This window comes from Pristiophorus japonicus, chromosome 8 (assembly GCF_044704955.1).
Source record: "Pristiophorus japonicus isolate sPriJap1 chromosome 8, sPriJap1.hap1, whole genome shotgun sequence".
NCBI classification, from domain to species: domain Eukaryota; kingdom Metazoa; phylum Chordata; class Chondrichthyes; family Pristiophoridae; genus Pristiophorus; species Pristiophorus japonicus.
In genome coordinates, this window is record NC_091984.1 from 46878251 (window position 1) to 46900859 (window position 22609).

Sequence of the window (22609 nt, forward strand, 5' to 3'; positions counted from 1 at the left end):
CATCCGAGCCAGGGTGTCCCTGGAGATGGAGCACGCGGTGTCCACCGGTTCGCTCGCGGCCTTCCGCGAGAGGTGGGCGCCGGAGGGACTGGAGTGCATCATCACTCCCGGCAAATTTTAATTTGATCATTTATGTTTAAAGCTTAATTTGTCAATGTTTATTGGTTTTAGTGCCCCCCCCCCCACCCTTTAGCCAGGGGGCACTTGTATAATTTCTGTTTTCAGTGCCCTCAAAAAAAAACAAGGGGGCACTTTTTTGAAAGTGTCTGGAGTGTGCTCCCCTTTAACCAGGGGGCATTTGATTAATGTTGTCCACAAAAATAGTTGTAAAGAAAAAATAAAAAAAAATAAAAAAAAGACCTTTTGATTGTGCCCTTAAAAAAGAGGCACGATTTAAAAGTTTTACAAAATAATTAGAAAGATAATTGTTAAATCCTGACTCTAATGTACTGACTTACACGAGACACATGCTGAAGTCAAGGTCACTCCGGACCTGCACCTTTAATTCCAGCTCTCCAGTGCTGCACTTGCCTGAGATCTCCCTTTATATATCACAGTGGGACAGGTATGGAGTGTCTCCTGCAAGTGCACCCCTGGTGGTAAGGTATGGTTATTGTTACAGGTCATATCCAGTTACAGTCATGTATAGCATGGTAAGATACAGTTATATACAGTAATGTGAGATACATGCCATCACCCTCCCCCAAGGTCTTATTGCCTTTATAGATTCAGTCTCTCAGGTGGTCTGCGCTCTCGCATGAAGCGTCTTAGTTGTGGTTCAGTTGTTTGCCTTGGTGCCTGTTTTTCGTTCGGTGTGATTGCTGGTATCTCGCCTGGGCCCTTTCCTCAGGTTGTTCCACCTGTCTGTCCACCAGGTGTGGCGTGAGTTCCACATTGTAGTCTGCCTCTGGTTCTTCAGTGTTATCAGTGAATCTACTTTTTACTTGGTCTACATGCTTCCGGCAGGTTTGGCCATTGTCCATTTGTACAACCAGTAGCCTGGTTCCCTCTTTGTCTGTTACTGTCCCTGCAAGCCATTTGGGACCCCGGGCATAGTTTAGCACAAACACTTTGTCCCCTATCTCATTCCACCTCCCCCTCTAATTTCGGTCATGGTACTCAGTTAGCTTTTGACACTTAGCCTCAACAATTTCATGCATGTCTGTGAGGATTAATGAGAGCCTGGTCTTTAAGGTTTGTTTCATCAATAGTTGCGCAGGGGGAACCCCAGTCAACAAATGCGGACGAGATCTGTATGTCAACAGCAGTTGTGACAGGCGGCTCTGCAGCGTGGGACCTTGGATTCTGAGCATATCTTCTTTAATGATCTGCACTGCTCGCTTCGCCTGGCCATTGGAGGCTGGATTGAAAGGTGCCAGTTTAACGTGATTTATACCGTGGTCAACTATAAAATCGTGAAATTCTGCGCTGGTGAAGCACGGACCATTATCACTGACCAATATGTCAGGAATGCCATGCTTTGCAAACATGGTTCTAAGGCTCTCCACAGTGGTGGAGGTGATGCTCGAGTTTAAAATGGTGCACAATATCCATTTTGAAAATGCATCAACGAATACGAGGAACATTTTGCCCATGAATGGGCCCGCATAGTCTACATGCACCCGCGACCACGGTTTATTGGGCCAGGGGCTTAGGGGGGCCTCCCTGGGGGCATTACTGAGTTGGGCACAAATGGTGCACGGACGGACGCAGAGCTCCAAGTCCGCGTCAATGCCAGGCCACCAGACATGAGATCTGGCTATGACCTTCATAAGGACGATCCCCGGGTGCTCGCGATGGAGCTCCCGGACAAACGCCTCCCTGCCTCGTAAGGGCATAACTACTCGGCTGCCCCACATCAGGCAGTCTGCCTGTAGTGAGAGTTCATGCATGCGCCTATGGAAGGGTTTGACCTCCTCGGGGCAGGCATCGCGAGCCTCTGCCCAGTCACCGGTTAAAACACATCTTTTAACTAGAGATAACGTGGGGTCACTGGTCGTACAGGCTCTGATTTGGCGAGCCGTCATGGGCGAACCTGTGGATTCAAAGGCATTGATTGCCATGACCATCTCACAGTCCTGTTCGTCGGACTCTTCTGTGGTCGCCAGGGGTAGCCTGCTAAGCGCGTCGGCACAGTTGTCTGTGCCTGGTCTGTGCCTTATCGTGTAGTCGTAAGCCGCCAGCATGAGTGCCCACCGCTGAATGCGCGCTGAGGCGTTGGCGTTGATTGCCTTGCACTCGGATAGTAGGGACGTGAGGGATTTGTGGTCGGTTTCTAACGCAAACTTGGCCCCGAAAAGGTATTGGTGCATCTTTTTGACACCGTACACGCACGCGAACGCCTCCTTCTCAAGCATATCGTACCCGCGCTCCGCCCGCGAAAGTGACCTGGAGGCATAATCAACGGGTTGCAATTTACCCGCATCATTGACGTGCTGTAAAACGCACCCGACCCCGTACGCTGATGCATCACACAAAAGAACTAACTTTTTACCTGGGTCAAAAAGGGCTAAAACACTCTTGGAACATAGAAGGTTGCGTGCCTTATTGAAGGCGCGTTCTTGGGCGTGCCCCCAAAACCAATCGCACCCCTTTCTGAGTAGCACGTGGAGAGGCTCCAGCAGCGTGCTCAAGTTCTGCATAAAGTTCCCAAAGTAATTGAGTAGCCCGAGAAAGGCGCGCAGTTCCGAGACATTCCGGGGCCTGGGTACCAGGCGAATCGCTTCAGTTTTGGATTCGGTTGGGCGGATTCCATCAGCGGCAATCCTTCTGCTCAAAAATTCAACCTCAGGCCCGAGAAACAGACACTTGGATTTCTTAACTCTTAGGCCTACCCGATCGAATCGACTTAATACCTCAAGATTGCAGAGATGAGAGTCGGTGTCCCTGCCCGTGATGAGTATGTCATCTTGAAACAAAACCGTCCCCGGGATGGACTTGAGCAGACTCTCCATGTTGCGCTGGAATATAGCAGCTGCCGACCTGATGCCGAATGGGCATCGATTGTACACAAAAAGGCCTCGATGTGTGTTGATGGTGGTGAGTAGCTTAGACTCTTCGGTCAGTTCTTGCGTCATATACACAGATGTGAGGTCAAGTTTCGAGACAAGTTTTCCTCCAGCCAACGTGGCAAATAGGTGCTCCGCTCTGGGCAACGGGTATTGGTCCTGTAGGGAGACTCTGTTTATGGTAGACTTGTAATCCCTACAGATTCGCATGGATCCATCAGGCTTCATGACGGGGACGATGGGGCTTACCCAGTCGCTGAATTCCACAGGAGTAATTATGCCTTCCAGCAGAAGCCGGTCCAGTTCGTTTTCAATCTTTTCCCTCAGGCACAGCTCTAGCCTTGTGATGGACCGGTCTGGCATTCTGTGTGATGTAGATTCTAACTTTAGTCCCTTTGAAGGTGCCCACACCTGACTGAGAGATGTTCAAAACAGCTTAGAACTGTTGAGCAGGAGGTCCGTTCCTCTGATGACATGGTGTGAACATCATCCCATTTCCAATTAAGTTCTGCTAGCCAGGGGATTTGAGTACAGGGGCAGGGAGGTGTTGCTACAGTTGTACAGGGCATTGGTGAGGCCACACCTGGAGTATTGTGTACAGTTTTGGTCTCCTAACCTGAGGAAGGACATTCTTGCTATTGAGGGAGTGCAGCGAAGGTTCACCAGACTGATTCCCGGGATGGCGGGACTGACCTATCAAGAAAGACTGGATCAACTGGGCTTGTATTCACTGGAGTTCAGAAGAATGAGAGGGGACCTCATAGAAACATTTAAAATTCTGACATTTAAATTTAGAACCAGAGGTCACAGTCTAAGGATAAGGGGTAAGCCATTTAGGACCGAGATGCGGAGGAACTTCTTCAGCCAGAGAGTGGTGAACCTGTGGAATTCTCTACCACAGAAAGTTGTTGAGGCCAATTCACTAAATATATTCAAAAAGGAGTTAGATGAGGTCCTTACTACTAGGGGGATCAAGGGGTATGGCGAGAAAGCAGGAATGGGGTACTGAAGTTGAATGTTCAGCCATGAACTCATTGAATGGCGGTGCAGGCTAGAAGGGCCGAATGGCCTACTCCTGCACATATTTTCTATGTTTCTATGTTTCTCCCCAGCAGGGCTGGGAGATCCCCGGGGACTATCCACAGGTAAAGTCGGTGCACCATCCCTTTGTGTGTTACTGAGAGCATGGCGCTGCCAAGGACTGGGACGATTTCTTTAGTATAGGTCCTTAGTTTGGTGTCGATCTTTGTGAGTTTTGGTCTTTTCTGCGGCCACAGCTGTCCAAATTGTTGAACGCTCATGAGGGATTGACTGGCCCCCGTGTCCAGTTCCATGTTGACAGGTATCCCGTTGAGTAGAACCCTCATCATAATTGGAGGCGTCTTGGTGTAAGAACAGTGGACATTGATTGTGTTAACCCGCTGTACCTCGGCGTCCCGTGCACTGTTCCAACCGTCTTCTGGTCCGCTTTCCGACCCTTCCGATTCGTATACTAGCCAAGCTGCTGTTTTTCTGCACATGCGAGCCAGATGCCCTGTGTAGTTGCAGTTTCTGCAAACGACATGCTGAAATCGACACACCCTGGTTGAGTGCCTTCCCCCACATCTCCAACACAGACCGTTTCCATTGTTTTCGAAGGATGAGCTGCATCTGGCTGATCTCCCTTGAGCTTCTCTCAATCTGTTGTTGATTGCTCGCATTGTGGGTTGATGAGGTGCGATCGGCCGTTCATGTGGCCCTTGATTTTGATGGCTTCTGGTGCCACTGTCTGCTGTTGAAGGCCTGCTCTCCTGCCTTTGTCTGTGTGTGGGGGTAGCGGTTTGTTTCACAATGTGAACCCCTTGTTCTGATGCCTCGTTGGTTGTCATACCCGAAGTATAGATCAGCCTCGTTTCTTCTTCACCTGCCAAGAACATCTGTGCGACCAGTGCTGCTGCCTCTAGTCAAGTTCTTAGACTTGATAAGCTTTCGGAATATGCCTGCGTGGCCTATTCCTTCAATAAAAAAGTCTCTCAGTACTTCTCTCCTTAGTTCATCGGGGAACTCACACGAACTAGCCAGCCTCCGAAGTTCCGCCACGAAGTCGGGTATGCTTTGGCCCACACAGCGTCTGTAGTTGTAGAATCTGTGTCTGGCCATGTGTAGGCTGCTCGCTGGCTTCAGGTGGTTTCTCACCAGTGTGCTCAACTCCTCAAACGACTTGCTTGCTGGTTTCTTGGGTGCCAGCAGGTCTTTCATTAAAGCGTATTTTTTCGAGCCACAGCTGGTCAAGAGATGCGCTCTTCTCTTGTCTGCCTTATCGTCGCCCAGCCAGTCTTTGGTCACAAAGCTTTGCTGGAGCCTTTCTATAAAGTCATCCCAATTGTCTCCAGCATTATATTTCTCATCTGAGCTGTTGGTAGCCATTCCGTGGATTCTGTGATCCCAAAACTCGTCGCTACTGTTATGTCCTGACTCCAATGTACTGACTTACATGAGACACATGCTGAAATCAAGGTCACTCCAGACCTGCACCTTTAATTCCAGCTCTCCAGTGCTGCACTTGCCTGAGACCTCTCTTTATATACCTCAGTGGGACAGGTATGGAGTGTCTCCTGCAAGTGCACCCCTGGTGGTAAGGTATGTTTATTGTTACAGGTCATATGCAGTTACAGTCATGTATAGCATGGTAAGATACAGTTATATACAGTAATGTGAGATACATGACAATAATAATTATGTGCCTAATGGAGGATGATAATTATGCTCTGATTCGCCTCCAGACGTCCGTATTCACTACAAAGATTCTTAAAGGGATAGCCCCGTTTACACACATCTCAAAGGAACAGAATGCGACCCTTGCTGTTAAATGCTCCTTTAAGAGTTTCCCATTAAATACTAAATGCGCATGCTCAGTAGCTGGCATTCAGCGCGCGGTGGTTTGAAAGCTGTTCGGCGACTTTTCCGCCGTTGGGTTTTACGGGGTTGAGTTTTTTTTTACCCTTTACACGAATGGCTGACTCGTTCCAGAAGCTGAAAGTGGGCCTTCTTGTTAAAATTCAACGAAGCAATGGTAAGAAATTATTTGCTGATCAACGGAATATTTTCACGGCTGAGCTAAATGGGCGGACAAAGTGACGGTACTCTTGGCTCATTGCTATCTTTGAGCAGTGTTTTTTAGTGGGGGATGACTCTTGCCGTATCTCACTTCTGGGTGGAAAATAAAATAAATAAATGAAAATCTCTTCCCCAAAAAAAAAGCATGAGTCGGACGGGGACGTGCACATGCGCACTGAAGCAGTGGCTTTTTTTTGTTGAATTACCCGCCGGGTGGACGTCACTTATTCCACAGCCGCCTGAATCAAACGCCGGCGGTGATTGGCTGGTTGGGGCATTGTGACGTCAATGTCAGCCGGCTATTGGGCGCAGTGAGCTGTCGATTGATTGGGTCATCGCAGTTTGAATTTGCAGCAGGTCGTTTTCCAAACCCAGCAATTCTGAAAAAGAATGAAGGGAATACTAAACTGGAGCAAGTCGCTGTGATATTTGATCGCTTAATTTTATCAAATGTTAATGGCATCAAGTAAGCTGCATTGCCTGCAAATGCTGGAAATAAAAAGTGGTTTTTAAAAAACACAGCTCTGGGGAGAGCTCTGAATGGTTGCCCGATCTCTCCGATGTTGATTGACCTGCATCTATCCAGCACGTGTTTTTTTTTTTGTTTTAAAAATAGATTAGGAACAGTTTTGTACTACTTTCACAACTGGGTATAATGTTTTCTTGGTTTTTAAATAAATGTAACTTTTTTTTTGGTCTGGAAAAAAAATTGCTTTTTAAAAAAAACAACTGATTACTGGAAGCAACATGGAGTTAAAACTGATCACACGGGGTTAATGTCAGCCTCAACTAGCTATTTTCTGCGAAATGGAGTGGCGGGTCTATTAGTCAACTTCTGCTTGAAAGGGTAGATCTTGACTTGATGTGGGCAAGTAACTTTTTTGATTGACCATGGCACATGGGATGGGATAGGATACCAAGGTAAAAAAGAAATGGGTGATCTCACCATTTCTATTTATCTGAAGTGCCAGGCAAAAACTATCTCCAACAAGTGAGCCTAACCACCTCCCCATGACATTCAATGGCATTACCATTGTTGAGTTACCACCACCCTCCTTTCCATATCCTGGGGGTCTGACCAGCTATGTAAATACTGTGGCTGCAAGAGCAGGTCAGAGGCTGGGCAGCCTGTGCTGAGTGTGACTACCTGACTTCCCAAAGCCTTTCTGCCATCTACAAGGCACAAGCCAGGATTGTGATGGAATACACTCCACTTGTTGGAGCTACACTCATCCAGACAACACTGAACAAGCTTGAGACAATCCATAACAAAGCAGTGCACTTGATTGGCACCTTATCCACCACCTTAAATGTTCACTTTCTCCACCACCGGTGCACCATTTATCAGATGCACTGCAGAAACTCCCAAACCTGTGACCTCTACCATTAGAAGGACAGCGGGTGCATGGGAACACCACTTCCACCAAGTCATACCATCCTGATTTGGAAATATAGTGCTGTTCCTTCATTTGCCAACAAAATCCTGGAACACCCTACCTAACAGCACTATGGGAGTTCCTTCACCACACAGACTGCAGCGGTTCTTCTCTAGGGCAATTGGGGACGGGCAATAAATGCTGGCCTTGCCAGTGACTCCCACAACTCATGAATGTTTTTTTTTAAAGATTGTGAGGAAGGGAAGATGGAGTTAAGGGGGTTTGGAGCTTCCACTGCAAGTCAGTTGGTAAATGGACTGACAAGTGTGGAATTGAGCCATACAGATGAGGAAGGTCTTGGATTCTATCACTGATCTGTGCTGAGTTAACTAAATGCTAATAGAATCCTAGAAATGTACAGCACAGAAGGAGGCCCATTGTGTCCGTGCTGGCCAACAAAGCTATCCAACTTAATCCCACTTTCCAGCACCATAGATTATGGCAATTCAAGTGCCTTTTAAATGTGGTGAGGGTTTTTGCCTCTACTACCCTTTCAGACAGTGAGTTCCAGTCAATGTCAGGCACTTAAGGACCCAGCTAAGAGCCCTTTACAGTCAGTGCCTCACAGCTAACCTGGTGTGCCTTGATGACCCTGAGATGCAGAATGTCCACAACGCTTGGTCTGCCCTCCAGGCCTCCATAACCAGTGCCTGCAAAGAGATGCTCGGTCAGTCAACCAGGAAACACCAGAACTGGTTTGATAATCAGGAGATTCAAGAACTAATAGCAAGCGCAGGGCATTTGAGCCTTAAACGGCAACCCAACTCTAACAGCAAAGCAGCATTACATATCGCTAAAGGCTAAGGTCCAACAAAAAACCCAGGACCTAAAGAACAGGTGGTGAATGGAGAAAGCACAGGAGATGCAACAGCTGGCTGATTCTTCACTGCAGTCAAGGCCACATACGGACCAAACTCTCAAGGCCCCACCCCAGTGCTGGCCAAGAACTGGGAAACACGAATCAAGGACACAGGCAGTCAGGGCCTGCTGGAAGGAGCACTTCAAAGATCTCCTCAATCAAGACTCTGCCTTTGACTCGAGTGTTCTCAACTCCATTCCACAGCATGCTACCCGCCACCACCTCAGTCAGACCCAACACTGCACGAGGTAGAAAAAGCCATAAGACAGCTTAAAAAAACAAGGCTACGGGAGCGGATGGAATCCCTGCTGAGGCACTGAAGTATAGTGGAGAGGCACTGTTTGCATCAATACACGACCTCATCTCCTCTGGAGGGAGGTGAGCGTGCTGGGAGATCTTAGTGATGCAGTGATCGTGACCATTTTTTTTAAAAGGGGACAAGTGCAACTGCAGAGGAATCTTCCCCGCCATCGACCCCTGGGAAAGTCATCGCTAGAGTCCTCCTCAACTGTCTTCCTGGAGTCGCAGTGTGGATTTCGTGCCCTCCAGGGGCACAACGGACATGATTTTGTATCGCAACAGACTAATGAATAAGGTCACAGCATGCAGAGTCGGGACAAGTAACAGAATGGATAACTAGCCGGCTTCAATACATAAAGCAGAGAGTAGGTGTAAACGGTAGCTATTCAGTGGCAGAAGGTGGGAAGTGGTGGTCCACAAGGATCAATGCTGGGACCACTGTTCACAATTTATATTAATGGTTTAGGCTTTGGAATCAACAGATTTCAAGTGAGATGGAAAATAAAAATATTGAGTCGGGGAGGCTGGCTGCAGAGATCACTAATAGCACAGCAATTCTACTATCTCTTACCTATTTAGTCACCAAAGCCAAGGAAGTGGCATACAAATTGGCCAGAAATAGCAGTGAACTCGGGGACTGGGAGAAATTTAGAACTCAGCAGAGGAGGACAAAAGGTTTGATTCGGGCAGGGAAAATGGAGTACGAGAGGAAGCTTGCAGGGAACATTAAGACGGACTGCAAACGTTTCTATAGATATGTAAAGAGAAAAAGGTTAGTAAAGACAAACGTAGGTCCTCTGCAGTCAGAATCAGGGGAAGTCATAATGGGGAACAAAGAAATGGCTGACCAATTGAGCAAGTACTTTGGTTCGGCATTCACTGAGGAGGACACAAACAACCTTCCGGATATAAAAGGGGTCAGAGGGTCTAGTAAGGAGGAGGAACTGAGGGAAATCTTTATTAGTCGGGAAATTGTGTTGGGGAAATTGATGAGATTGAAGGCTGATAAATCCCCAGGGCCTGATGTACTTCATCCCAGAGTACTTAAGGAGGTGGCCTTGGAAATAGCGGATGCATTGAAAGTCATTTTCCAACATTCCATAGACTCTGGCTACCCTCCTCCATAGGAACTGATCCAATGTAACCCCCTTTTTTTTTTTAAAAAAAGGGAGAGAAAACTGAATTACAGACCGGTCAGCCTGACATAGGTAGTGGGTAAAATGATGGAATCAATTATTAAGGATGTCAGAGCAGCGCATTTGGAAAGAGGTGACATGATAGGTCCCAATCAGCATGGATTTGTGAAAGGAAAATCATGCTTGACAAATCTACTGGAATTTTTTGAGGATGTTTCCAGTAGAGTGGACAAGGGAGAACCAGTTGATGTGGTGTATTTTGACTTTCAGAAGGCTTTCAACAAGGTCCCACACAAGAGATTAATGTGCAAAGTTAAAGCACATGGAATTGGGGGTAGTGTGCTGACGTGGATTGAGAACTGGTTGACAGACAGGAAGCAAAGAGTAGGAGTAAATGGGTACTTTTCAGAATGGCAGGCAGTGACTAGTGTGGTACCACAAGGTTCCGTGCTGGGGCCCCAGCTGTTTGCATTATACATTAATGATTTAGACGAGGGGAATAAATGTAGTATCTCCAAATTTGCGGATGACACTAAGTTGGGTGACAGTGTGAGCTGCGAGGAGGATGCTATGAGGCTGCAGAGTGACTTGGATAGGTTAGGTGAGTGGGCAAATGCATGGCAGATGAAGTATAATGTGGATAAATGTGATGTGATGTTATCCACTTTGGTGGTTAAAAATAGAGAGACAGACTATTTGAATGGTGACCGATTAGGAAAAGGGGAGGTGCAACGAGACTTTGGTGTCATTGTACATCAGTCATTGAAGGTTGGCATGCAGGTACAGCAGGCGATTAAGAAAGCAAAAGGCATGTTGGCCTTCATAGCAAGGGGATTTGAGTACAGGGGCAGGGAGGTGTTACTACAATTGTACAGGGCCTTGGTGAGGCCACACCTGGAGTATTGTGTACAGTTGTGGTCTCCTAACTTGAGGAAGGACCTTCTTGCTATTGAGGGAGTGCAGCGAAGGTTCACCAGACTGATTTCCGGGATGGCGGGACTGACCTATCAAGAAAGACTGGATCAACTGGGCTTGTATTCACTGGAGTTCAGAAGAATGAGAGGGGATCTCATAGAAACGTTTAAAATTCTGATGGGTTTAGACAGGTTAGATGCAGGAAGAATGTTTCCAATGTTGGTAAAGTCCAGAACCAGGGGTCACAACCTAAGGATAAGGGGTAAGCCATTTAGGACCGAGATGAGGAGAAACTTCTTCACCCAGAGAGTGGTGAACCTGTGGAATTCTCTGCCACAGAAAGTTGTTGAGGACAATTCACTAAATATATTCAAAAAGGAGTTGGATGTAGTCCTTACTACTAGGGGGATCAAGGGGTATGGCGAGAAAGCAGGAATGGGGTACTGAAGTTGCATGTTCAGCCATGAACTCATTGAATGGCGGTGCAGGCTTGAAGGGCCTACTCCTAAACTTATTTTCTCTTTTTTTTTTATATATATGTCTAAAATTTGCAGATAACACCAAACTGGGGTGGGGATAGGCAATACTAAGGAAGACTGCAAAAAAAATTACAAGATGGCATTAATAAACTTAAAGAATGGACATATAACTGGCAAATGAAATTCAACACAGATAAAAGGGAGGTTAGGTTATTACATTTTGGTAAATAGGGAGATCACATATATTTGGAAAATACAAATCTAAATGGGGTAGAAGAGCAAAGGGATCTTGCAGTACAAATACACACCACTAAAAGTAGCAACACAGGTTAACAAGGCCATTTTATTAAGAAGCAAACAAAGCACTAGGATTTATTTCTAGGGGGAATTAATAAGTAGAGAAGTTATGCTAAATGTGCACTGAATCTTGGTTAGACCACACTGGGTACGGTGTACAATTCTGGTTGTCATATTTTTGAGGACAGAAGCACTAGGGAGGGTACAAAAAATTTACAAGGATGATACCAGAAATATGAGGGTACACTTATCAGGAAAGGATGAACAGGCTGGATCTCTTTTTTTTTTTTCCTTGAAAAGAGAATACTGAGGGGTGACCTAAAAGGTCTTTAAAATTATGAAAAGAGGGTCGATAGTGTTTCCACTTGTGGGGGAAAAGCAAAACTAGAGTCCATCAATACAAGATAGTCACCAAGAAATCAAATAGGAAATTCAGAAGAGTCTTTATCCAGAGTGGTGAAAATGTGGAACTCACTACCACAGAGTGGTTGAAGTGAATAGTTCAGATGCACTTAAGGGAGGCTAGATAAGCAGACAAGAGAAGGGACAAGTGGGTTATGCTGAGTTTAAATGAGGAAAGCTAGGAGGAGGCTTGAGTGGAGCATGGATTGGCTGGGCTGAATGGCCTTTTTCTGTTGTGTATATTCTATGTAATCCAATTCAATACCAGTATGTACTGACTGGAGTTATAATTCAGTAACCACTACCTTGTTCTTCCCCCTTCCCCTGTCCACCGGGTCTCAAGGTGGCGGTGTCTGTCTTAGCATCTGAGTTCCCAGGTAATGATGGTGCGGCGTTTGAATTGTCTGAGGGTCCTGACATTCCAGGTCCCGAACTTCATTTTTGAAGGGGTGGAAGATGCCTGAGTTCTTTTTAATGTGGGGTGGCTGTTGCACACTGGCTATCACACAGGCTGAGCAGAGCATAGTCTTGGTCCAAGACTACTGTATGGGCCTAGTTGCTTATGTTGCCGCCTTCTGGAAAGGCAAAGCAGAAGAACGCTGCCTCCATGGAGTTGGCTTCACCATCAAGAACAAGCTGGTCAGCCGCCTCGGACTCCCCCCTGCGGGATAAGCAAATGTCTCATGACTCTCCAGTTCACCCTATCCTGGAACCAGTGCGCCACAGTAATCAGCGCGTACACCCCAACACTCGCCGCAACAGATGAGGCCAAAGAGGAATTATCCTCGGCGACTTCAATGCCAGTCAGTAAGGACACAGACCTCTGGGGGTGTGTGTGTGTGAACCTGCTCCTGATAAAATGCCTAGAACATGACCATGTGGTCAACAGCTTGTTCCACCAGAGGGGACCTGCTCGACTATGTCATCGTCCGTGTGAAGGACTGCCCAGACGTGCGTGTCACCTACGCTATGACCGGAGGCGACAACTACTGGATGGACCACCGCCTAATCCATTCAGTCATGAATATAGCCCCAAAGAGGCGACGACAACAGAAGCAATGCTGCAGAAAAATCAACAGTGAGGCACTCAACCCAGTTAACGGAGCCCTATACAGCCTCGCTGCCAACCTGGCCACCCTCTATGACCCCAAGACAGATTGCCCACAATGTCTAGTCTGTCCTCAAGGCCTCCATAACCAGCGTCTGCGAAGAGATGCTAGTCATTCAACCAGGAAATACCAAGACTGGCTTGAGGTCATCCAGGAGCTAAGCCGCAAGCGCAAGGCATTTCTGAACTTAAAGCAGCAACCCGATTCGGAAGCAGCTCTACAGGCGGCTGAAGGCTGAGGTCCAACAAAAAAACTCGCGACCGAAAGAATGGATCGTGGGTGGAGAAAGCATGCGATCCTGCAGCTGACAGCCATGACGAGTGAGGATTCTTCACCGCAGTTAAGTCCACCTACAGCCCAAGCAAACCAGGCACCAACCCGCTGCTGGCTAAGAATGGGGAGACATTCATTTAAGGACACCGCGGCAGTCGGGGGCCCGCTGGAAGAAGCACTCCTTAATCGAGACTCTGCTTTTGACACGTCCTCTACTCCATCCCGCAGCATGCTTCCCGCCGCCATCGCCACAAAACCCCAGCCCTGCACGAGGTAGAAAAGGCCATCCGTCAACTCCAAAACAAGGCATCAGGAGCAGATGGGATCCCTGCCGAGGCACTAGGGCATGGTGGAGAAGCACTATTGGCACGAATGCATGACCTCATTCTTCTGGAAGGAGGCGAGCATTCTGGGAGATCTGATGCCGTAATAGTGACCATCTTCCAAAAAAGAGACCAGTCCGACTGCAGGAACTAGAGGAATCTCCCTGCTGCCGACCATTGGGATAGTCATCGAGAATCCTCGTCAACCATTTTCTCCCTGTGGCTGAAGAGCTCCTCCCAGAGTCTATGTGGATTCCATCAACTAAAGGGAATGGCACCAACCCTTGTACATGGCTTTCTTTGACCTCACAAAGACCTTTGACAATCAACCGTGAGGGACTATGGAGCGTCCTGCTCCGTTTCGGCTGCCCCCAAAAGTTTGTCACCATTCTGCGCCACGACAACATGCAAGCAGTGATCCTGATCAATGGACCCACCACTGACCCAGTGCACAACTCTTTTAGGGGGAGACAAAATAAATATTAAATCAAGTGCCCCCCGATCTGGGGGACACTCCAGACACTTATACCTGCCCTCTTTTTTTTTTTTTTCCTTTTTGTGATTTTTTTTTTTGGGGCATTAAAATCATATAATTTACAAGAGCCCCCTATAAAAGGAGAGGGGGACACTAAAGCCAGCAATTAAAACAAATTAAACTGTAAAATAAATAAAATCAAATTAAAATTTGGTTGCTGGGGGTTATAATGCACTCCAGTCCCTCCGGTGCCCACCCCTCGCGGAAGGCTGCGAGCGTACCGGTGGACACCGCGTGCTCCATCTCCAAGGACACCCTGGCCCGGCCGACCCAGTGCACATCTGGACCAGGGTCGAGCAGGGCTGTCTCATCAAGCCAACTCTTCTCTCTTTTCCTCGCTGCAATGCTCTCCCCCTCAACAAGTTCCCTGCTGGAATGGAACTAAACTATACAACAAATGGGAACCTGTTCAACCTTTGTCACCTTCAGGCTAGATCCAAGGTCGTCCCATCCTCTGTCATCGAACTACAGTACGCGGACGCGCTTGCGTCTGCACACTTCAGAGGCCGAACTCCAAGTCATCGTCAACATCTTCACCGACTTATGAAGGCATCGGCCTTGTACTGAACATCCATAAGACAAGGGTCCTCCACCAACCTGACCCCGCCACACAGCACTGCCCCCCACCGGTCATCAAAAGCCATGGCGCAGCCTTGGACATTGTGGACTATTTTCTATACCTCGGGAGTCTATCAACAAGGTCCAACACTGCCTCCAGTGCGCCAGCGCAGTCTTCGGTCGTCTGAAGTGTGTTTAAAGACCAGGATTTACAAGTTGGCATCAAGATTATGGTCTACAGAGCAGTAGTGATACTTGTCCTCCTATATGGCTTGGACGTGGACCAAATACAGTAAACATTGCAAAGTGCTAGAGTAATACAACCAGCGCTGCCAGCATCTAAGCACTGGCCGCACCGCTCCATTGGGCGGGCACATCGTCCGCATGCCCGACTTGAGACTCGCAAAACAAGCACTCTACTCTGAACTACACGGCAAGTGAGCCCCAGGTGGGCAGAGGAAATGTTTCCAGGACACCTTTTAAAGCCTCGATCAAGTGCAACATCTCCACCCACCTCGGAATCCCTGGCCCAAGACTGCCTTCAGTGGGGGAAGAGCACCTAGAGTCTCGTCGCCGAGAGCATTGGCAACACCGACAGTGGAAGGAGTGTGCGGCAAACCAGATTTCCCCACCAACTCTTTCCTTCAACCACTGTCCCACCTGTGATATACAGGAATTCCTGTATTGGACTGTATAGTCAGCTGAGAACTCGGAGTGGAAGCAAGTCTTCCTTGGTTTTTTGAGGGAATGGCAATGACTAATATCTGGTAGAAATGTTGACCCAAAATCCTGGCTTTAGAGTTATGCTTCAGCAACTCCAATCTACAGAATAGAATCATAGAAAAATTACGATGAACTAGGAGGCCCTTTTTGGCCCATCGTGTCCGTGCAGGTCAAAAAATGGCTACCCTGCCTAATCCCTCCTTCCAGCACTAGGTCTGTAGCCATGTAGGTTACAGCTCTTCAAGTGCACATCCAAGTACTTTTTAAATGTGATGAGGGTTTCTGCCTCTACCTCCCTTTTCAAGCAGTGAGTTCCAGACTCTGACCACCCTCTGGGTGAAGAAATGTTTCCTCATCTCCCCCTCTAATCCTTCTACCAACTACTTTAAATCTATGCTCACTGGTTATTGACTTCTCAGCTTCCTATCCACTCTATCTAGGCCTCATATATAATGTACCTCAATTAAATCTCCTCAGCCGCCTCCTTTTTCCAAAGAAAACAAACCCAGCCTATCCTATCTCTTGTAGCTAAAGTCCTGGCAACATCCTCATAAATCTCCTCTGCAATCTTTCCAGTGCAATTGCATCCTTCCTGTAATGTGGTGACCAGAACTGTACACCGTACTCTAGCTGTTGCTTAAGTGTTTTATACAGTTCAAGCATAACCCCTGTTCCCTTTATTAGCCAAGGCATAGAATTCAAGTATTCCCTATGCTGCCTTAACCATCTTATCTACTCGTCCTGCTATCTTCAAGGATCAGTATGGGTGATCCCATTGGCCTCAAATGCCCCTGGGGTAAAGAAGGGCATCCTCTAGTGTGTCCACTAGTCACTGTCCAGTCACTCTAATGGACAGTTCCAGTATAAACACTGGGTAAGATGGGGCTTGATGCCCTTTATGCTATAATTGTGCCCACATTTATCTGAGCTCCCTTCGCCCCCTCCTATTTCTCATCTAAGTGCTACTCCTTGGTGACATCATCCAAAACACAGCATCACTTTTCACATGTATGCTGATGACACCCAGCTCTACATCGCCACCACTTTTCTCAACCCCCTTCAGTCTCTAAATTGCCAGACTGATTGTCTGACATCCAGTTCTAGATGAGCAGAAATTTTCTTCAATTTAAATATTGAAGACCGAAGCCATTGTTTTCCCCCACCACACATTCTGTTCCCTAACTACTGACTCCATTCATCTCCCCAATGAGGCTAAGCCAGACCTTGGTGTCATATTTGACCCTGAAATGAGCTTTTGACCACATATCTGTGGCATAACTAAGTGCCTAATTACACCTCGGTAATATCGCCCCTCTCCACCCTTGCCTCAGCTCATCCCCTGCTGAAATCCTCATGCATGCCTTTGTTACCTCAACTTGACTATTCCAACTCACTCCTGGCTGGACACTCTCTCATTCTACCCTACGTAAATTTGAGGTCATCCAAGCTCGCATCAAGTCCTGTTCACCAATCGCCCCTGTGCTTGCTGCCTAACCGGGAGCCAATGCAAGGTCAGTGTCTCAATTTCAAAATTCCCATCCTTGTTTTCAAATGCCTCCATGGTCTCGCCCCCTCCCAATCGTTGTAATCTCCTCCAGCCCCACAACCCCTCTTTCTCTTTCTCCCCCCCCCCTCCCCCCCCCCCTTCAAGATCTGTGGTCCTCTAATTTTGCTGCCTTGCACATCTCCGTTTATAATCACTCAAACATTGGTAGCCATGCCTTCGGTTGCCTCTGCCCTAAGCTCTGGAATTCCCTGCCTAAACCTCTCCACCTCTAACTCTCTTTCCTCCTTTTTTAACAAGATGTTCCTTAAAACCTACCACTTTGACCAAGCTTTTGTTCACCTGCTCTAATTTCTTTGTTGCTAGATATCAATTTGTTTTTGTCTTTTAATAATCCTGTGAAGTTCCTTGAGACATTTTACTACATTTTCCGCCCCCCCCCCCCCCCCCAAGTCTTGTGTACGGGTTATTTACAGGTTGAGGCGATCTAGCGCTCTGCGTTCCCTGGTTGATCGCCTGAGTTGAAGTCCTGGCATAGGTGAGTTGGTCAGATCATTGCTGCGCGGCTAGTCTGATCGGACTGTCGGGCATGGTGGGTTCATCCTCGTGGTTGACAGCGAGATTGATTACTGGTTGGGTGTGTATGGGTGGATCATAGATGGTAAAGTCTTCAAACTATTTTTGGTTGTCAGTGAATCACAGTTTGATCTGATCAAGTGCTTTCTGCACGTTTTCCCATTCAACGGTTTAACAACAAACTCTAGTCCCTTCCTTGGCTAAAAGTGCCAGCAATCCATTTGGGACCATGATCGTAATTGAGAACACAAACAGGATCGTTAACCTCAATGTTGCGCAATACAGCCGTGCGATCGTGGTACGTGTTATGCCGTGCCGCCTGGTTTCTACGTGATCATTTGAGATCTGGGTGGACTAAGGAGAGCCTGGTTTTGAGTGCTCTCCATTAACAATCTGCAAGGGGAAACCCAGTGAGCGAATGGGGGTGCGTCCGGTAGCTGACCAAGACCAGAGATAACCAGGTCTGCAAGGAGCTGTCTGTTGCGCGTTTCAAGCTCTGCCTAATGGTTTAGACTGCCCGTTCCGTCTGACTATTGGATGTGGGCTTAAATGGGCAGACCTGATGCTTAATACCATTGCGGGTCATTAACTCGTTGAATTTTGAGCTGGTGAAAAATGGTCCATTGTCACTAACCAGGAGGTGGGGCAAACCATGGGTAGCGAACATGGCCCGGAGGCTTTCAATGGTGGCAGTGGACGGACATGATATACATTCAATCCATTTAGAGTAAGCATCCACTGCTACTAAACATTTTTCCTGGAAAAGGGCCAGCAAAATCTACGTGGACTCTGGACCACAGTTTGGAAGGCCATGACCACAGGCTCAATGGGGCCTCCCTGGGTGCGTTGCTTACCTGTGAGCAAGTGTTGCATTGGTATATGCATGGCTCCAATTTGGAGTCGATGCTGGGCCACCAAACATGCAACCTAGCAATAGCCTTCATCATGACTATGCACGGGTGGGTACTGTCTAGGTCGCGTACAAATGTTTCCCTGTGTTTTTTGGCAAAATCACGCGATTCCCCCATAGGAAACAATCCGATTGGATGGACAATTCACCTTGCATCAGTGGAATTGCTTAATTTCATCTTGCATTTCCCCAGGAACAGCTGACCAGCTCCCATTTAAGGATGCAGCTTTTTACTAGTGATAGCACAGGGTCTTGGCTAGTCCAGGTCCTGATCTGGTGAGCCATGACGGGTGACCCCTCGTTCTCAAAAGCATCCATTACCAGAAGCAAGTCTGCAGGTTGCGCCCTTTCCATCCCGGTGGTGGGCAATGGTAGCTGACTGAGGGCGTCAGCGCAGTTCAGTGCCTGGTCTGTGGCGGATTACATTGTCTCCGTGTGACTGTTAGTGCCCATCTTTGGATGTGGGATGAAGCATTGGTGTTGATCCCTTTTGCTTTCTGAGAGCAGTGACATAAGCAGTTTGTGGTCGGTTTCAAGCTTGAACTGGAGACCAAATGGGTATTGGTGCATTTTCTTAACCCTGTGTACATGTGCTAATGCTAATCTTTCTCAATCATACTGTAGGCTCTTTCAGCCTTGGATAAACTTCTGGACGCATATGCAACCGGTTGCAGTTTGCCTGACACGCTTGCTGTAACACACAACTGACCCCGTACGACGACACATCACAAGCTAGTACTAAACGTTTACATGGGTCATACAATACAAGTAATTTGTTAGAGCATAGCAGGTTTCTGGCCTCATTAAAGGCTGTCTCTTGATTTACTCCAAACCCAGTCGTCAACCTTGCATTGCAATAAATGCAAAGGTTCCAGCAAAGTGCTCAACCGCAGTAGAAAGTTCCCAAAATAGTTGAGTCCCAGGAATGAACGCAGCTGTCACATTGTCTGTGGTCTGGGTGCATTCTTGGCCTTCGTCTTGATCTGATACCGTCTGCCGCAATCTTTCTCCAGAAATTCGACCTCTGGCAACAGGAAAACACACTTGAAGCGTTTCAGCCTGAGTCCCACTCTGTCCAGTCGCTTTAGAACCTCCTTCCAGGTTGTGCGAGTGTTCGGTGGTGCTGCGATCAGCGATCAAGATGTCGCCTTGGAACACCGGTGCATGGAACAGATTTCAGCAGACACTCCATGTTCCTCTGGAAGATGGCCACCGCCGAGCGAATCCCAAAGGGGCATCTGTGGTACACGAACAGTCCCTTGTGCATGTTCATGCACGTCAATTTCTTTGACGGTTCAGCCAGCTCCTGTCATGCAAGCAGAGGTTAGTTCTAGCTTGGTGAACGACTTTCCCCCTGCTAACATTGTGAATAGGTCCTCGGCTTTAGGTAGTGGGTACTGGTCCTGTAACGAGACTCTGTTGATCGTTAGCTTGTAGTCCCCACAGATTCTGACCATCCCATCGCTCTTTAGACCTGTACGTTGGCGCCTGTGAAGTTGCCAATGCCTGGCTCAAAACGCCGGGGATTTGTTTAGCACCTGGGGGGCACGAGGTATCATCCACCGAAGACCGTGCTTTGATGTCGTCCCAGTTCCATCGGATCTTTCCTAGCCAGCTTCTGCTGAACAGCGTTGGGCCATCGCCTGGTACAGTCCGTAGTTGTAAATCGTGCACCATTCCATCGTACGATACTTTCACTGCTGATAACATATGAGTTCTTTAAGTGTGCAGTTTTGTGAATCGGGCTCAGTTTTGGCCTCTGCCTTGCCCCACAGTTTCTCAAAAGCCTTCTGGCTCATGATTGATTCGCCTCCATGGAGATTGGAATGCTGTTAAGTTTAACTTTTAACATTATTGGAGGGCTTTTGGTGGTGAAGGTGTGTACCCCATACACTTGCTCTTTACCCTCCGGTTGAGTAGCCTCTCCTGCTTGTTCAGCGTGATCTGTGCTGGATCAGTTGTCCTCTGCCACATTCGCTGGAGGTGCCCTATTGTTGCACAGTGCTTGAATTGACATTGATGGGCTCTATGACTGCCCCCGCAGCGCCAACATGGTAATGAATACGCATTCACACCCCACAGCAGCCTCTAAGTCACCCTAGGCCTGGCCTTCTGCGGTCGTGTAGGCCCTGCCATGTACAGTTCTGCCTGCTGAAGACATTATTTTATGCACAGTACTTGCCGGTGAGCTTCGATGCTATGAAGATATCTGTTCGTGTTGCCGCTTATGGATATTAAAGCCTGGGCTATCGTGATGGCCTTGCTCAGATCGAGGGATTCAGCAGTTTGCGAAGAATGACCGTGGCACGAAAAGTTCCACTTCCATGCAACATTTTCCCCAAAGATCCGGCAAATTCGCACTGTCCTGCAAGGCATCTTAGGTCAGTGACAAAGCTCACCACGTTCTGGCCTCAGTGATGGTGCATGTAAAAGCAATACCTGGCCATTAAGATGCACTCCTTCGGCTTGAGGTGTTCCCGAACCAGCATGCACAGCTCTAAGTCTTGTCTGTTGGTTTGACCAGTGCCAGCAGATTTTTGACAAGGCCATATATCGAAGACCCACATGGTGAGAATCACCCTGCACTTGAACGCCATCTCAGCTGTGTCCAGCTCGTTGGCCACACCGTACTGGTCGAGATGCTCAACGAAAGCTTCCCAATCATCACCCTCAACAAATCTCTTGCATACAAACGGCAGCCATTGTCGTGTGAAAGTTCGTGATCTGTAACTTGTTGCCAGTTAAGTACAGAATAACTCCAAGACTGTTGTAAGCTCAAAACGTTGTGATCTTGGTCTCTTTTTAATGTAACTCCAGTGAGAAAGCAGTATGGTGGATTGCCTTTTATAGCTGCTTGCTCAGGTGACCCTTGGGTCTCCCACAGGTGTGCCCTCTGGTGGCAAGTCATACTCATTTGGTGAGGTTAGCATACATAATAGGAAGGGGTCAAATAGTAAACCTATATATTAATACTTTTACAACTATGGGACCATGTGCAGTCGAGGAATTTGAGAAAATTTATCCAAATGTTTTATGAAAACTTTCACCCGAGTAGTGATAACAAAAATGCTGTACTCCATGGCGCACTGTTTTTACAAAGATGGTGATCTTCAGCACTCCATTTTTAAGGTTTTTTGCAAATTGTCTCATTTTGTGCCTTTTTGTAGCTACTGATGAACATGGAGCAGGTTGCTAACATCTGTGGATGCAAATGTGTAGGAAGCATTGTTGGTTCTCAAACCGTACCCCATGTCCAGCTGCATTAGAAATATGTATGACAATATCAAGAGGCAATTTCCACCCCCCCCCCCCCCCCCCCAACCCCTGCAAAAAAAAAACATCCTATGCAGTTCCAATGTGCCATGGAAGTGCAGATGCATTTTGTTGTGACATTGACATGGTTGTCTCCATACTAGAAAAATGGCTTTCCAATGGCGTTGCAAGCATCTCACAAACCAGGAAAAAAACTAGCATTTAAATAGTGCCTTTCCTGGCCTTTGGCTGTAAAGCACTTTGGAACATCCCATGAAGTACTGTGTACTCACTGTTGTAATGTAGGAAACATGGTAGCCAATTTGCGCACAGCAATGTGATATTGACCAGATAATCTGTGGGATAAATATTAGCAATGACACCGGGGATAACTCCCCTGCTCTTCAAAATAGTACCTTGGGATCTTTTACGTGCACCTTGGCGAGCAGACGGGGCTTCTGTTTGACATTTCATCTGAAAGACAACATCTCTGACAGTGCAGTGGTCCCTCAGTACTGCAGTTCAAAGGAATGTGAAGTGTGGGCTGAGCAGGCATTTAAATAAAAATGTAAATGCTAAAATTAGTTGAAACCCAATAGGCATTTCAAAAGTAGATTTGGTAGGGCACAGGAACCAGTAGAGCTTGTTGAAGATGGGTTGTTTGAGTGAGAAGACTAGCTGTAGTTTGAGAGGAGGGAAGTTGAGAACTCAATCCTTGAAATGATAGACATGGTTGAGGGGAAGAAGAGGTAGAGGCATAAGCAGACAGTGGACAAATGCACTATTTTTAACCACCTAGATATAGTAGATTGATGGTTCAGTGGAATGGCAGGGTTTTCATCCTGAGCCAACACTTGAGGCTGTTGGGAGTTGGATTCATGTCAGTGCTGTTGAGCCAAATAGAACGACTGGTTTTGT

At 47.4% G+C, this 22609-nt stretch overlaps 1 protein-coding gene across 2 annotated transcripts in view; it reads left to right on the plus strand.

The window, feature by feature from the left end:
• The first annotated feature begins 5928 nt into the window (after window positions 1–5928).
• kif2c (kinesin family member 2C) overlaps window positions 5929–22609 on the plus strand; it is a 125217-nt gene continuing 108536 nt past the window's right edge. Inside the window, exon 1 of one of the 2 annotated variants that reach the window (XM_070886746.1) lies at window positions 5929–6060. In XM_070886746.1, coding sequence (XP_070742847.1) covers window positions 6000–6060 — 61 coding nt within the window. In that variant the 5' untranslated portion in view covers window positions 5929–5999. Of the gene's footprint in view, window positions 6061–6466; window positions 6571–22609 lie in introns of those variants that run through there. The other variant, XM_070886747.1, reaches the window with a different exon arrangement.